We start from the raw sequence: 17,220 nt of genomic DNA on the forward strand, positions 1-17,220 counted from the left end.
ACATTGGAAACTGAGTTATTTCCATAGCTGGATATGTCATCTAACCAACCAGTATTCTTGCTGACCCTTTGTTAACGATTGAATATGTTTAGTATGCTATGGAAAAGATGTTTAAATCAGATTGGGAGCTGGAAGAAATGAGTTGTGAAGTTTTAGGGCTCTATGATTCTACTTATTTCAACAAAACATAGAGGGTTGATTGATGTTCTCCCCTATAAACTGTCAAGAAATATATTCAATTAGATAATTTGATTAGGTATCTATCAATTGTTTTGGTTGAGGGTGGGGATGATGAGGTAGTTAGGGATGAAGGGAATATTTAGGTCAAAAGAAAACATCAGTGGAACTTGAAACCTAAGGCCTGCAAAGTAGGATGGTTAACCTCAGATGAATTCTAATGTCAGGATTACCCAGAGTTTTAATAAAGAAAAGCTACTTTTACTTCCTCAAGCCTGCCTATTATTTTGATTCAGTCTGAGGATACTGGCAGTTAGGTTAGTCAGGATACTGCTGAACATTTGACTTCACTCTCCATTAGGAATTTTGGACCACTGTGGAGAAAGAGGGGTGAGTGAGAAAGAAGTCTGACAGCCATTGACTTAGAGATTTAACAGGCACTACTTTACTGGGAGAGAATTCCCAGTCAACTTTGGTCCACTTGTTGGGAAGCTGTGCTGTTGGGTATTTATGGCCCTAAGTGTACTCCACTGAAACCCTCCACCACCAACCTACTTGTTATGAAAATCGTAGATCTCCTGGATGTTGCCAAAGATGATATGTTCCTTATTAAGGATCCCAGGGGGGATCTCCTCCACACCACTGGTCATTTCCCACAGGTAGGTCTGTAAGACAGCAACAGTTCCATCATTGGCAAGCATTGCCATGTGAAATACATGCAAAATAGGCCTTAAAAACTTGTGGGGTAAGGGTCAGACTAGGGATGCATGTAGAGCTTAAAAAGTGAGATGGTAAATAAGCAGAATGAAAAGAAAGAAAACCTGAATGTTCTATTATCTTGATCTGCTGTTAAGGAAATTCATCCCAGCACCAGCACAAACTCCATACTTTTATTTATTAAACATGCTTTGAGTTTGACTGTGCATCAGCGGGGAGATGTAGCTTTTCAGACTTAAGTTAATTGACTGTGTCATGTATTTTATTTTGAATTCATTTTCTTTACATGCTTTCTTTTGCTAGGTCTAGTTCCAATCTCGGAAAAGTTTGTTTTCCAAAGCACTTTTAATTCTCATGCAATTATTACTGACTTGGGGAAAGAAGTCTTCTGGCTGGTTTTTCATTCTTCAAGCTCTGGGATAAGACAGAGTACTGAGCTCCTCTCCAGTACCAGATGTGGCAAGGACATCATTTTCTAACACAGCTGAGAACTGATGACCACAAGACTTACCTCTAAGCACTCATGTAAGTCCCTCACATAAGCCTTCTCTGTCTGGAGCAATTCTGCCATAATGAATCTAGAAGGAAACAAACAGGCTTTTAGTTGGTTAGAGAGAGAACACATCCCTTCTTTCAAACTTCACTGCCCCCACCCCAAGCATTTATCACATTCTTGAATGTCCTTTATTTCTACTTGACTAACATAAATCTCTTCCTCTGAGCCCCTCTCACTCTGAGCATTTGCGTTGTGTCCCTTCAGTACGCTTGTGCTCAGCAAGTTCCATACTTACTCCCCTCCTTTCTGCCCCAGGTCTACCATGTTGTGATTCTGTGCTGATATTTGTGTGCTCTCAGTTGCACGTGTGTGTGTGGGCACAAGCCTGCAGCACCGCTCACACTCACTCTCACCAACTAGACACCAACTCAGCTTCCTACATTTCTCTTAGTGTAGCTCCCAGAATGCTGATTCCTGCTCAGTAGAATTGCTGACTTACACCAAAATGGTTCACAGTTCCACAGGTTAAACCAGGTTTAAAAGTCAGAAAGGGTAGCAAACTGTTTTCTGTAATGAACCAGAGAGTAACCACTTGTGGGTCACTCAGTCTCTGTCACAAGCACTCAGCTCTGTTGTTGGACGTGAAAGAAGCCACAGACATACGTTAAAAAGAAATAAGTCTGGCTGTGTTCCAATAAAATTATTTATGAACAGAAAATAATTTCATCTAATTTTTATGTAACAAAATATTCTTGTTTTGATAGTTGTCATCATTTAAAAATGTAGAAAATAATTTTTAGTTTATTGCCTATATAAAATGGGTGGTGGGCCAGGGGTGGCCTGTAGGCCATAGTATGCTGACCTCTGGCCTCCAAAGGGACTATTTTACATTGCAAACTACTGTGCCTGAGGCTGAGTGGGTGATCCCAACCACAGGACAAGCTAACAATGTTAAGTGACTGCTCTTCACTCTCCCGAAAAGAGAAGCCTGTGCCACACATTTGCAAGTGCAGGGCTCCTTTCTCCCCGACTCCTAAATAATACAGTGCCCCCGGGCAGACATTAAACTTAAAGATGTGGGGCTTCACTGTGGTGTACCCACGTCTTTCACAAATTTGTATTATAAATGGTCCTTCCTAGCTGGCATGTGATGTGCAATAATATCTAATTTAGCACAAAGTATATTTTTATACATTTATTTTAGATTTTCTACGTCACTGTTTTCATGGTACTTTATAATAAAAATTCCTATTTATAATGTGTCACATCAGATAAAAATTTAGAGATAGATTATCCACAGAGTGTTCCCTATTGGGAATTTCACAAGAAATGTCAAAATAAGAGGCATCTTCTCCTGGACCTTTATCTTCATGGTACTTTTGTTTTTTTAAAGCAATACACTGTTCTAGCAGTGGCCTTTCCATTAAAGTATAAAAATTCCCTTTTGGAGGAGTTAATAAGCCACACTCTTACTATTCTTGCTCTATTGGTAGATGGAAAGTCCGTGAGCTTTGAAGTCAGACAAACAGGAACTGAATCATGACTGCTGTTTCCTAGAGGCAGCTCTTGCTTCTCCAAGCCCCAGACTACTCAACTGTAACACAGCTGATCACAGAGGGCCGCTGCAAGGATTAAACAAGCTCACGTGAGCACAGTTCCCAGAACACTGTCAGTGCTTGGTGAAAAAGCAAAGAAGGAAGATCAGAAGGAACGTAACCCCACGTGCTTTGAAAAGCTGTCTTTGATTTTACTGCCTTGGATTCTGGCAAGCTTCTATCTTCGCCTTTTTTCTCCTTCTACTTCCTGCAGTTTTTCCTGTTTTTCTTCATAATATAGCTCCACTACCCTCTACCCCATTTTCTTTTACTTTCCATTCACCTTTACCATCCTCTGGCGATTTGGAGACCCAGAGAGAGCCAGCAGGAAGATCTGTCCTCACACTCTCTCCTCATTTTCCTCCCTGTTATGGGTTGAATTGTGTCTCCCCTAAAATGCATATGTTGTGTCCCAACTCCCGGTACCTTAGGATGTGGCACTTATTTAGAAATAGAGTCATTGCAGATGCAGTTAGTTAAGATGAGGTCATACTGGCATAGGCTGGGCCCCCATTCCAAAATGATTAGTATCCCTAAAAGGGGGGGAAATCTGGACACAGGCCTGTGTTCAGGGAGGATGCCAAGTGCACATGAAGACAGCCATCAATGTGGCAGGAGAATGGCCTGGAGCAGAGGCTTCCCTCTCAGCCCGCAGAAGGAACCAACCCAGACAACACTGTACTTTCAGACTTCTTGCCTTTAGAACTGTGAGATGATACATTCCTGTTGTTAAAAGCATCTACTTCATCATACTTTGTTACAGCAGCCCAAACAAACTACTACACTCCCAGATGAAACACAAGCTCTGACTTCACAGACCACCTTGAATTTCTTCAGCTCTAAGGGACCTGTGGTCCTAGTTTATTTTGATAAAATCAACTACAGAAGACTTCTTAATCTTAGTACACACTTTTTTCCGGCATTACCTGAAAGGACTCTGTCAAAATGCTCTTCATAAAGTGTGCGCATATCTCTGGCTGTATGTAACTGTGTAACACTGATGTAAAGGAAGCAGAGTGGCAAGACTTGGTTTGTAAAGTTGACTTGGTTCATTGTTTCTTCTCTCCAATGCCCTACAGTTCTTGGTTAGTGTGAAATGTGGGTGGAAGCATCCCGTCTGTCCATCCCAACCTCTGTAGGTGGTCATGAGGACACATCCGCTAGTCTAAAGTGATGGGTGGCAGTGAAAACCAAGCACGGCTATGAGGAACCTGCCAGTCAAGCGGAAACTGCCCCCAACCCCTGCCCACATGCACACATAAACATACTCTTTTTTCCTGGCTGATTTCCGCTTCTCTTCATTGACCTCGTGGTTGGCATCCCGGAGCTTGACCTCACGATCTGAAAGGCTTGCTGGGATGATGTCCAGCTCCAGGTCCTTGTTATCCTACACACACACAGATCACAGAGGTCACCTTGGAGATGTTCTGGGAAAGCACCTCAACAGTTAGGGGAGGCAGGGGACAGGAAAAACAGAGAAAGATGTAATGGAGAAGGATAAGAAGATGGGGAATCCCAGCAACTGCCACCCACAAGCACTCTTCTTCATAATTCTTCAAAAACGTTTTCATAATGTTTTTTCAAATAAGAAAATATAAAATGTCCAAGTCAAATGTTCACGACTAATATCTACAACAAAGGGAAAGAATGACCACACTTGATAACTAGTGTCCTATTTCTCCAAGGACTTTGGCTCTGTTTGGATCTACACACACACACTGGTCCAAGGTTGACTATTAACCATTAAAACAGATGTGAAACAGAAATGCATAAATACAGAAGAAAACTTCCATTTGTCAAGGGAAAGTAAAAAAAGTAAATATTTTTATTTAAACAAACAACTTCTCTGGAAATAGAAAGCTAAATGATAGAACAATTACTGAATTTTCTAATTGCCCATTCCTGCTTACTTCAACCACTGTCTGGTATTTATATAGGATGAAAACCTCTAGGGAAAAAAGCTCATAGGTTAAAGCCTGGGGGAGATGTTAATTCCCCCAACTTTAGTGGTTTGACCACTTTATTCTGTTTCAGAGTATGAGCTTATTTAAAGATTTAAGAACTAGAAATCCTAGGATTAAATTGCTACCCTGTATTTAGCTCTTAATTCATAGGTTACTGACCCCTATTATAAAGAAGAGATTAAAAAGTCAGTCTTCTTTGCTTCCTGGCAAAGAGTGTCTCTTTTCAGTTGAAATGTCAAATACACTTTATACATACTGCATCCCTTATTCTTAAAAGAGCATTATTATACATACTGAGGACTCTAATCATTTGCTGGTCAACATAATTGGGTGGAAGACAGTACTGATGAAGCCAAGATAAGGAGTTTAATCCTCAAAGTCAACAGTTAACTCTACACGTAGAAAAACTCTGTTCTGTAGCCATAGGCCCCACCCCTGACCAGCCAATTTTACAATATACACAGCACCAGTTGTGGGGAGTTGGAAGTTCCAGAAAGATCCAGCCCATCCAGGAGAAAAACCACACAAGGCAAGTGCTCTAGGCGCCAACAGCTCAGAAAGATTCCTCTGCAATCCCAGCTTCCTTCCACAGTGAGGAGCAGCAGTCCTGAGGGAGAGGGAAAGGAAGATGCCCCACCTGGGAACCCCCACACCTACCTCCGTGTTGACTCCTAGGGCCTTTTCCAGGGAGTACCGGTATTTTCCCATCCTCAGTGAGAAGTCTCTGTAATGCTTGTCCACTGTGGTCACCCATTTCCTGATCTCTGTGGCATGAATGTGACCTTTTTCCACAAAGCTATCAGCCAGCTGAATCAGAAGCTTCACCTTCTCCTTTGTTTGCTGCCCCAAAAGATGGTCATAAGTTACTAGCTGACCTTCACTCTCATAACCCATCACCCCATCTGTCTTTCCTTCTTCACAGCAGCCATAGAGACCTCAGAGCCAGACTGCTGGGATTTGTACCCCAGTGCTGTCACTTATAGGCAGGAGGTCCTGGGTAAGCTACTGAAACCCTCTGTGCCTCAGTCCCTTCATCTGCAAAATAGGGGTCATAACAGTGTTTACATCATAACATTGCTGTGAGCATTACATGAGTTGACAATGCAGGATGGGTCTGAATACAATGCTCAAAATAAGAGCTCAGTAAGCAATATATGTTAGCCAGTATGATTACTGATGTAAGAATCTCTTATGTTAATATAGTACTTTATTGGTTTACAGAGTATGCTAATATCACATCAGAGGCTTGTTTGAGTCTTAAAGCATCCCTAGAAGGCTGGTGGAGGGAGGCGGTGTAGGTCTTATTGAGTCACATATGAAAAAAGCTGAGGCTTTGAGAGGCTTAGGGCTTGTCCAAGTTCATACAACCTGTAAGTGGTTGAGTGTATTTGCCTCTTGTCTATAGTTTCTAGTTCTCTCCCTTCATTGCACTGGCTTGAAGAAGGCTTTCTAAACCTCAAGTGTGTTGGTACAGTCAGAATCTGAAGAAATCTAACTAGCAGGTTTAAGAGTAAACTCTGTCTCTTTCACCACCAGGATCTTATCTTTAGTTTTCTTTAGAGAGAGGAGTGAACAAAGCTAGTTTCCATCACAGGGCTAAGTGAGGTGGAGCCATGGCATATATTGGGTTAATTTCATTCCTAACAAGAGTGTGTTCAACACCTACTCTGACCACACCAATGTGCAGAGGGGTGTGGACACTGACTTGGGGGGTAGACAAGAGAAGAAAAAGAGATACTCATTTCCTACCAACAGTCTTTATTCCTAGAGGGACAAGACTTTCACCCAGAGTAGTTAAACAACTCAGGGCATTGTATAACTGAATGCCAAAGTGTAAAGCATGTATAGTTAACACTGCAGTGATTTTAAAAAAGGAAAAAAAATAAAGGTGGGCTGGCCAAGGCAGGACAGGTCTCATGGGGGAGGTGGGGTCTATGTGCATTAAGATATAGAAATGGAACGGCTGTCCAAACAAGCAAACGCTTGCTCATCTTTTATCCTAAGTTTGGGTTTTGAAACTCTAAAGTCTATTAGGAAAGTCTGACAGATTTGAAGAGAAGAGTATTTAAATACTATTCTGAAAAATAACCTTTTTCTTTCAAACAGGGGGAAAGTCAGTCCAAAATGTGGACCATGCTACAATCCAGATAACTGAGGGGAGCGGGCAGAAAGTCACTGGAGCTACAGTGGAACAGGCAGAAGAGCCTTTCATTCCTTGCGCCACCACCGTCACCCTGGCCGCTCCAGGCCCATCTACAGCCCCTCCTCCCATGAGAGACTGATCCTTTCAAGAAATGCCCGAGGTCTGGTGGGAAAGGCAAGAAGAGAACTTGGCCACCACACAGCCAGGGCTTCCGCTCTCCAGCAACTCAGTGAACACGTCTGAGCCTCTCCTATCTCAGTGCAGTGGGCTGGTCCCTGGGGCTGGGAGACAAGCGGCCAGAAGAGCTTTAGTGTGAAGGAGATAAGGTGGGTATGAGGACAGGAGAAACACCTCTCTAACCATGAAAAGGCAAACAGCAGCAGCACTGAGAATCAGTCAATAAAAGATACCTGGTATTCCAAGAACTTTTAAAAAACTTTATTTATTTGGCTGCACTGGGTCTTAGTTGTAGCATGTGGGATCTAGTTCCCTGACCAGGGACCAGACCGTGCACTGGGAGCACAGAGTCTTAGCCACCGGACCACCAGGGAAGTTCCCCAAGGACATACGTGTCATTGCACTTGGGGTTTTCCCCCGGAAAACAATTTTTCTTAGTTTTTTTTTTTTAACTTTAAACATTAATTTTGTAGCCAAAATCAAGAAACCTATCTTTATATAAAAGTCTTGGAAATATATATCTATTCTCTGCTATTGGTACAGAGACTTGCGTATGAGATGGGGGTTTATAGCCTATTGGTAGCAACAGTCCTACCAGAGCAGCTATAGCAGAGGAAATTATATCCTGAAACATCAAAACTGATTTCAGCGTCAATAAGGAGAATGGCATGTGAGCAAGAGCATTCCAGGTACATGTGGAACCCGGGGAAGCAAACAGACAGTGAAATGAGCAGCACAGAAAGGCCTTCCTCACGTGGCCTCACCTGCCTGTGTGACCACAGCTCTCTGTGGCTCCTAAACTCCAGCCATGTTGAGCTCCGCCTGCCCCTCCTGCAATCAGTGGCTCTTCTTCACCTCTGGTTTTATCTAAATGTCCCTCCTCCCCTCCCAACAAGCTGAGGGGGGATTGCCCTTCCCAGTCTTCACACAGTACCACACACATGCTGCTACTTCAGTGTGTATCATCCTGAGTTATTTATGTGTCTCCTTCATTAGACCATATGTTTCTAAGAGATAAATGTGATATCTTACTCATTTGTATCAGCAATGTTTAGTAGGTATAACATAAATGTTGGGAAAATGGATGAGTGGGCAAATATTATGCTGAAAGGTGAGCAGAGCTAGGCCAGCAAGAGTTGAAGGCTTACATGGGGAAGAATTGTTGTTCAGTCAATCAGTCGTGTCCAACTCTTTGTGACTCCATGGACTGCAGCACCACAGGCTTCCCTGTCCTTCACCATCTACTGGAGCTTGCTCAAACTCATGTCCACTGAGTCAGTGACGCCACTCAATCATCTTGTCCTCTATCATCCCCTTCTCCTCCTACCCTCAATCTTTCCCAGCATCAGGGTCTTTTCTAATGAGCTGGCTCTTCACATTAGGTGGCCAAAGTATAGGAGCTTCAGCTTCAGCATCAGTCCTTCCAATGAACATTCAGGATTGATTTCCTTTAGGGTTGACTGGTTTGATCTTCTTGCAGTCTAAGGGACTCTCAAGAGTCTCCTCCAACAACACAGTTCAAAAGCATCAATTCTTCAGTGCTCAGACTTCTTTATGGTCCAACTCTCACACCCACACATGACTACTGGAAAAACCATAGCTTTGATTATATGGACCTTTGTTGGTAAAGTAACGTCTCTGCTTTTTCATATGTTGTCTAGGTTTGTCATAGCTTTTCTCCCAAAGAGCAAGCGTCTTTTAATTTCATAGCTGCAGTCACAGTCTACAGTGATTTTGGAGGCCAAGAAAATAGTCTTTCACTGTTTCCATCATTTCCCCATCTATTTGCCATGAAGTGATGGGACCAGATGCCATGATCTTTGTTTTTTGAATGCTGCATTTTAAGCAAGCTTTTTCATTGTCTCTTTGACCTTCATCAAGAGGCTCTTTAGTTCCTCTTCACTTTCTGCCATAAGGGGGTGGTGTCATCTGCTTATCTGAGGTTATTGATATTTCTCCCAGCAATCTTGATTCCAGTTTGTGATTCATCCAGACCAGCATTTTGCATGATGTACTCTACATATAAATTAAATAAGCAGGGTGACAATGTACAGCCTTGATGTACTCTTTTCCCAACTTGGAACCAGTTCATTGTTCCATGTGAGGTTCTAACTGCTACTTCTTAACCTGCATACAGGTTTCCCAGGAGGCACGTAAGGTGGTCTGGTATTCCCATCTCTTTAAGAATTTTCCACAGTTTACTGTGATCCATTCGGTCAAAGGCTAAAATTTAGCATAGTCAATGAAGCAGAAACAGATGTTTTTCTGGAATTCTCTTGCTTTTTCTATGATCCAACGGATGTTGGCAATTTGATCTCTGGTTCCTCTGCCTTTTCTAAATCCAGTTTGTACATCTGGAAGTTCTTGGTTCATGTACTGTTGAAGCCGAGCTTGGATGATTTTGAGCATGATCTTGCTAGCATGTGAAATGAGTGCCATTGTGTGGTAGTTTGAACATTCTTTGGCATTACGTTCTTTGGGAATGGAATGAAAACTGATGAACAGATGTGAGTCATGAAACGGACCCAATCCCTCCTGAGAGCAGTTTGAACTGATTTCTAGTAGGTGACTGTGGTGGCACCATGTGACCTGCTGCATGTCTGGCCACTGCTGATGAGATCAGATGTAAAACCTGTCCCATGAGGGCAGCCCATCAGTATTCAGCCAGTGACTTCCAAGGTGTCCTGGTCTAGGAGCTCTTACTGAACAGGGACAGGGGCAACATGCTGGGTGGATTTTCTGGGAACGTGGACCATAGAGACAGGGTTCTGGGTAGCTTGTTGCAGAGCAGAAGTGAAAGCAGAGAGCAGACAGGAGGAGAGAAGGGAAGTGAGTCACAGTGGTGGTGGTGTTAGCCTGTGATGAGCTGACCAGGCAACACGGCTGCTGGGACTGTCCTTGGTCTCAGGTGACATCCCAGTTTTCATCTCCAGAGGTGAGACTACGCTATATGTCTTGTTCTTCCCATGGGGTTGGGTCACTCAGCTTTTCCTGGGCTCCTGGGAAGTCCAGCTACATAGCTTCTGTCTTTATTTCCATATCCTGCCATACAATAATCTTTTCCTCTTTGTAACTTAAGCCAGTTTGAAACTCAAACCTTACCACCAAGAAGAGTAACTTATATAGACTGACAAAGTGGGGGTCAGATTGTAGAGGTGCTTGCATGTTAGGTTCAGAAGTAAAGACATGATCCTGTGGACAAAGGGAGACTTTGGGGAATATAATTTACTTGGGATTGGAAATTTGGGACTGACATCTCACTTATCTTGGGCTTCTTATGCCCCCTATTATATGTTTTGCTCTTTCATTTTGAATTCTAATTGTTATTGCTGGAAAAAACAGAAGTTAAAACAAATAAGAGTTCAGTGGTTCTATTTTTCTTTTTTCTTTCTTTCTTTCTCTTCCTTCCTTTGATCAGTTAATATTATACCATCTTCCCTAAGCACAGTGCCTTACTCTGAATATAGTTTGTTAAAAACCCCTTTGGTGTCTTTAGCACATTTGACAAGTCTTTAAAATTTAGCCTTCTTGATATATTCTTATCAACTCATTATAAACTTCCAATTGGCCTTTCATTGCTAATCTGCCTTGTACTTATTGCTACATTCTTTGTAGGTATGGAATTATCGAGTTCCCTGTATAGGAAAACAGTTTCTTGAGGTATATCTTCATATTCATTTCATGGGAGAGAGATTGTCATTAAACATGAAAAACTAAACTTTTCACAATTCATATGGAAACACAAAAGATCCCGAATAGCCAAAGCAGTCTAGAGAAAGAAGAATGGAGTGGAGGAATCAACCTTCCTGACTTCACATTATACTACAAAGCTACAGTCATCAAGACAGTATGGTACTGGCACAAAAACAGAAATGTAGACCAATGGAACAAGATAGAAAGCCCAGAGATAAACCCATGCACCTATGGGTACCTTATTTTTGACAAAGGAGGCAAGAATATACCATGGGGCAAAGACAGCTTCTTCAATAAATGGTGCTGGGAAAACTGGACAGCTACATGTAAAAGAATGAAATTAGAACACTTGCTAAACACCATACACAAAGATAAACTCAAAATGGATAAAGACCTAAATGTAAGACCAGAAACTATAAAACTCTTAGAGGAAAACATAGGCAGAACACTCGATGACATAAATTAAAGCAAGATCCTCTATGACCCACCTCCTAGATTAATGAAAATAAAAACTAAAGTAAATAAGTGGAACCTGATTAAACTTAAAAACTTTTGCACAGCAAAGGAAACTAGAAGCAAGGTGAAAAGACAACTCTCAGAATGGGAGAAAATAATAGCAAATGAAGCAACTGACAAAGGATTAATTTCCAAAATATATAAGCAGCTCAAACAACTCAATACCAGAAAAACAAACAACCCAATCAAAAAGTGGGAAAAAGACCTAAACAGACATTTATCCAAAGGAGACATACAGATGGCTAACAAACACATGAAAAGATGCTCAATATCGCTCATTATTAGAGAAATGTAAATCAAAAACTACAATGAGATATCACCTTACACCTGTCAGAAAGGCCCTCATCAAAAAGCTTATAAACAATAAATGCTGGAGAGGGTGTGGAGAAAAGGGAACACTCTTGCACTGTTGTTAGGAATGTAAATTGATACAGCCACCATGGAAGACGGTATGGAGATTCCTTAAAAAACTAGGAATAAAACCACCATATGACCCAGCAATTCCACTCCTAGGCATATACCCTGAGGAAACCAAAATTGAAAGAGACACATGTATCCCACTGTTCATTGCAGCACTATTTACAATAACTAGAACATGGAAGCAAGCAACCTAGATTTCCATCGACAGATGAATGGATAAAGACGTTGTGGTATATACGTATGTGTGTGTGTGTGTGTGTGTGTGTGTGTGTGTGCATATATATATATATATATATATATAATATTACTCAGCCATAAAAAGCATTTGAGTCAGTTCTGATGAGGTGGATGAACCTAGAACCTATTATACAGAGTGAAGTGAGTCAGAAAGAGAAAGATAAATACCATATTCTAACACATATATATGGAATCTAGAAAAATGGTACTGAATAATTGATTTACAGGGCAACAATGGAGAAACAGACATAGAGAATAGACTTAGGACATGTGGAGAGGGGAGGAGAGGGTGAGATGTATGGAAAGAGTAACATGGAAACTTACATTACCATATGAAAAATAGATATCAAACGGGAATTTGCTGTATGTCTCAGGAAACTCAAACGGGGCTCTGTATCAACCTAGAGGGGTGGGTTGGGGAGGGAGATGGGATGGAGTTTCAAAAAGGAGGGGATATATGTATACCTATGGTTTGATTCATGTTGAGGTTTGACAGAAAACAGCAAAATTCTGTAAAGCAATTTTATCCTTCAATAAAAAATAAATTAATTAAAAAATACTTTCTCAATATCATTACTTATTGAGAAATATAAATAAAAACCACAATGAAATGCCACTTCATACCCTCTAGTATGGCTATATAAAGAATATGGATGATAACCAGTGTTGGAGAGGATATGGAGAAGTCAGAACTCATATACACTGCTGGTGGGAATGGAAAATGGTGTTCACACTTTTGGAAACAGTTTGGCATTTCCTCAAAAAGTTAAATATAGAGTCATCATGTGACCCAGATATCTACTTTCAGGTATATACCTAAGAGAATTGAAAACAAATGTTCACACCAACACCCGTACACAATGGTCACAGCAACATCATTCACAGTAGTCAAAAACTGGAAACAATTCAAATGTCTATCAACTGATGAATGGATAAACAAATGTGGTATATATCCATACAATGGAGTATTATCCAGTCACAAAAATGGAGTTCCAATGAAGACCTGCTGCAAAATGGATGAATCTTGAAAATATGTTAAGTAAAAGAAGCCAGATACTAAAGACCACATATTATATGATTCCATGATTCCAAGTTGCATCACAAATTGTCTGGAACAGGCAGATTCATAGAGATAGAAAGCAGATTAGAGGTTGTCAGGGGCTTAGGGGAGGAAAAGACGCGAGTAACTATTGATGGGTATGGGGTTTATTCTGGAAGTGATGAAATATTCTGGAACTAGATGGTGGCAATCGTTGCACAACCCTGTCAATGTATGGAAAACCACTAAATTGTAAAAAATGGAAAACAGAAGAATCTAAAGAGTTTTCCTATTAGAAAAACTGAGTTCTTCCAGATGTTAAGATGATTAAGCTTTAATTATCACCATATACCTTGGCCCTTTATAAATTTTGAAATCCACAACTGGAATATATCACTTGGATTCTTCTAACTGGCTTGACTACAATATAGCACAACAAGAAAATTTTGTTTTCCTCTTATCCTCACACAAATTCTCTTTATCTTATTTTTATTCTCACATTGTTGTATTGCTATATAGAAAGTACGTTTTGATATGCAGTGTTTCTTCTACTTGATCTGTTTCTTTGGAATAGAGTATCTAATTTGATAGACTCAGTATATTCTATACTTCCCTGCTGGCTCAGACAGTAAAGCGTGTGTCTACAATGCAGGAGACCCGGGTTCGATCCCTGGATTGGGAAGATCCCCTGGAGAAGGAAATGGCAATCCACTCCAGGACTATTGCCTGGAAAATCCCATGGACAGAGGAGCCTGGTAGGCTACAGTCCATGGGGTTGCAAAGAGTCGGACACGACTAGTATATTCTATTGCTCAATTCAATCCTGTGGTCCATCATACTTTCTGTCTTGTGGTTTAAGGCCAATTTGGTTTCTATTTCAAATTCACTTTACTGGTTATAAAGATTAAAACCAAAGATGGGTGGTTAAAAGAGGTTTGCTTCTGGTAAGTAGGAATAGGGTAGGGCAGGAGGCTATTGCCTTTCATCAGAAGATCCCCAGGTGGATTTGTTAACTTGTACATATTCTCACACCGAATAGTCCTGACAGCTGGAAATGATAAATGGGAGGATGAAATCCCATTAACAGAAATAGTTAAGAGTAAGAACAGAGAGAGAGCCAAAGTAAAAAAATCATATTAAATAGAAATTTGAGGAGGAAGAGTTCTTGAAATCTACCCAGACTTTTTTTTCTCTTTTGTTCTCAAATATTTGTAGCCTCTCTTCAATGTATAAGATATAGTTCAGTTCAGTTGCTCAGTCATGTCCAACTATTTGCGACCCCGTGAACTGCAGCATGCCAGGCCTCCTTGTCCATCACCAACTCCCAGAGTCTACCCAAACCCATGTCCATCAAGTCAGTGATGCCATCCACCATCTCATCGTCTGTTGTCCCCTTCTCCTCCTGCCCTCAATCTTTCCCAGAATCAGGGTCTTTTCCAATGAGTCAGCTCTTTGCATCAGGTGGCCAAAGTACTGGAGTTTCAGCTTCAACATCAGACCTTCCAATGAACACCCAGGACTGATCTCCTTTAGGATGGACAGGTTGGATCTCCTTGCATTCGCAGAGACTGTCAAGAGTCTTTTACAACACCATCGTTCAAAAGCATCAATTCTTCAATGCTCAGCTTTTTTCACAGTCCAACTCTCACATCCATACATGACTACTGGAAAAACCATAGCCTTGACTAGACGGAGCTTCATTGGCAAAGTAATGTCTCTGCTTTTTAATATGTTATCTAGGTTGGTCATAACTTTCCTTCCAAGGAGTAAGCATCTTTTAATTTCATGGCTGCAATCACCATCTGCAGTGATTTTGGAGCCCAAAAAAATAAAGTCAGCCACTGTTTCCACTGTTTCCCCATCTATCTGCCATGAAGTGATGGGACCGGATGCCATGATCTTTGGTTTCTGAATGTTGAGCTTTAAGCCAACTTTTCACTCTCCTCTTTCACTTTCATCAAGAGGCTCTTTAGTTCTTCTTCACTTTCTGCCATAAGGGTGGTGTCATCTGCATATCTGAGGTGATTGATATTTCTCCCGGCAATCTTGATTCCAGCTTGTGCTTCATCCAGCCCAGTGTTTCTCTTCTTCTGCATAGAAGTTAAATAAGCAGGGTGACAATATATAGCCTTGACTACTCCTTTTCCTATTTGGAACCAGTCTGTTGTTCCATGTCCAGTTCTAACTGTTGCTTCCTGACCTGCATACAGGTTTCTCAAGAAGCAGGTCAGGTGGTCTGGTATGCCCATCTCTTTCAGAATTTTCCACAGTTTATTGTGATCCACACAGTCAAAGGCTTTGGCATAGTCAATAAAGCAGAAATAGATGTTTTTCTGGAGCTCTCTTGCTTTTTCAATGATCCAGCAGATGTTGGCAATTTGATCTCTGGTTCCTCTGCCTTTTCTAAAACCAGCTTGAACATCTGAAAGTTCATGGTTCATGTATTGTTGAAGCCTGGCTTGGAGAATTTTAAGCATTACTTTACTAGCGCGTGAAATGAGTGCAATTGTGCGGTAGTTTGAGCATTCTTTGGCATTGCCTTTCTTTGGGATTGGAATGAAAACTGACCTTTTCCAGTCCTGTGGCCACTGCTGAGTCTTCCAAATTTGCTGGCATATTGAGTGCAGCATTTTCACATCATCTTTCAGGATTTGGAATAGCTCAACTGGAATTCCATCACCTCCACTAGCTTTGTATGTAGTGATGCTTCTTAAGGCCCACTTCACTTCACATTCCAGGATGTCTGGCTCTAGGTCAGTTATCACACCATCGTGATTATCTGGGTCATGAAGATCTTTTTTGTACAGTTCTTCTGTGTATTCTTCCCACCACATCTTAATATCTTCTGCTTCTTCTAGGTCCCTACCATTTCTGTCCTTTATTGAGCTCATCTTTGCATGAAATATTCCTTTGGTATCTCTAATTTTCTTGAAGAGATCTCTAGTCTTTCCCATTCTATTGTTTTCCTCTATTTCTTTGCATTGATCGCTGAGGAAGGCTTTCTTATCTCTCCTTGCTATTCTTTGGAACTCTGCATTCACATGGGTATATCTTTCCTTTTCTCCTTTGCTTTTCACTTCTCTTCTTTTCACAGCTATTTGTAAGGCCTCCTCAGAGGCCATTTTTTTTTTTTTTTTGCATTTCTTTTTCTTGGGGATCGTCTTGATCCCTGTCTCCTGTACAATGTCACGTACCTCCACCCATACTTCATCAGGCACTTTATCAGATCTAGTCCCTTAAATATATTTCTCACTTCCACTGTATAGTCATAAGGGATTTGATTTGTCATACCTGAATGATCTAGTGGTTTTCTCCACTTTCTTCAATTTCAGTCTGAATTTGGCAATAAGGAGTTCATGATCTGAGCCACAGTCAGCTCCTGGTCTTGTTTTTGCTCACTGTATAGCGCTTCTCCACCTTTGGCTGTAAAGAATATAATCAATCTGATTTTGGTGTGAACATCTGGTGCTGCGCGCCTGTGCCATCGCAGCTGCTGCACTTGTCCGCCATCACAGCCGCCATAAGATACAGTTAGGAAAGTGAATAAAGCATTGTTCTTGTCCTTTTGGATCTTGCAGGCTCATACAGGAGACAACACTGCATACACATTACTGGGAGAACAGGATGGTCAAGACAGGCGCCTTAAGGGCTACACAGACAATGGCTGCGGTCCAAGGATGGGCCAGATTGTATTCTGGCAGGTAGGCAGGATCACGGAGGAGGAGGCACTGAAGTGGAAAGGTGGCATCTTTTTAAGAAGTACAAACTAGAGGGAAGAGAAGGCTAATCTAAGGAGAAAATCAGTATAGAAAAGATACAGAGGCACGAAAATAAATGATGTATTTCTTGGAGGGTAAGAAAATATATCCATTCAGCTGGAGTGTAAAATTTGCATAAATGGGTAAGTGAAGATACAGTTCGGGTTGTAAGGTGATCCAGATGTAGATGTTGTTGAGTGTTAGCCTGAAGACACTGGAGAGTTATAAAAGCTCTCAAGCTGGTTGGCAATATGACCAAAGTAGTGTTTTAGAGAGGAACACCAATGA

The 17,220-nt window shown here is 41.3% G+C and overlaps 1 protein-coding gene across 46 annotated transcripts in view; it reads right to left on the reverse strand.

The window, feature by feature from the left end:
- KALRN (kalirin RhoGEF kinase) overlaps window positions 1-17,220 on the reverse strand; it is a 692,908-nt gene that overhangs the window by 243,416 nt on the left and 432,272 nt on the right. For all 46 annotated transcript variants that reach the window (XR_015164343.1, XR_015164397.1, XR_015164395.1 and 43 more), the window contains exons 22-25: window positions 5,607-5,789; window positions 4,254-4,372; window positions 1,406-1,472; window positions 733-842 (exon numbers count right to left, since the gene is read on the reverse strand). Coding sequence is in view for 37 of the 46 variants with exons in the window: in XM_086402125.1 (XP_086258251.1) it covers window positions 733-842; window positions 1,406-1,472; window positions 4,254-4,372; window positions 5,607-5,789 (479 nt within the window). In the remaining 9 variants the exon portion in view is untranslated. The remainder of the gene's footprint in view (window positions 1-732; window positions 843-1,405; window positions 1,473-4,253; window positions 4,373-5,606; window positions 5,790-17,220) is intronic.

This window comes from Bos grunniens, chromosome 1, assembly GCF_055505025.1.
Source record: "Bos grunniens cultivar Pamir isolate PY7600 chromosome 1, Bosgru_T2T1.0, whole genome shotgun sequence".
Taxonomy (NCBI): Eukaryota; Metazoa; Chordata; class Mammalia; order Artiodactyla; family Bovidae; genus Bos; species Bos grunniens.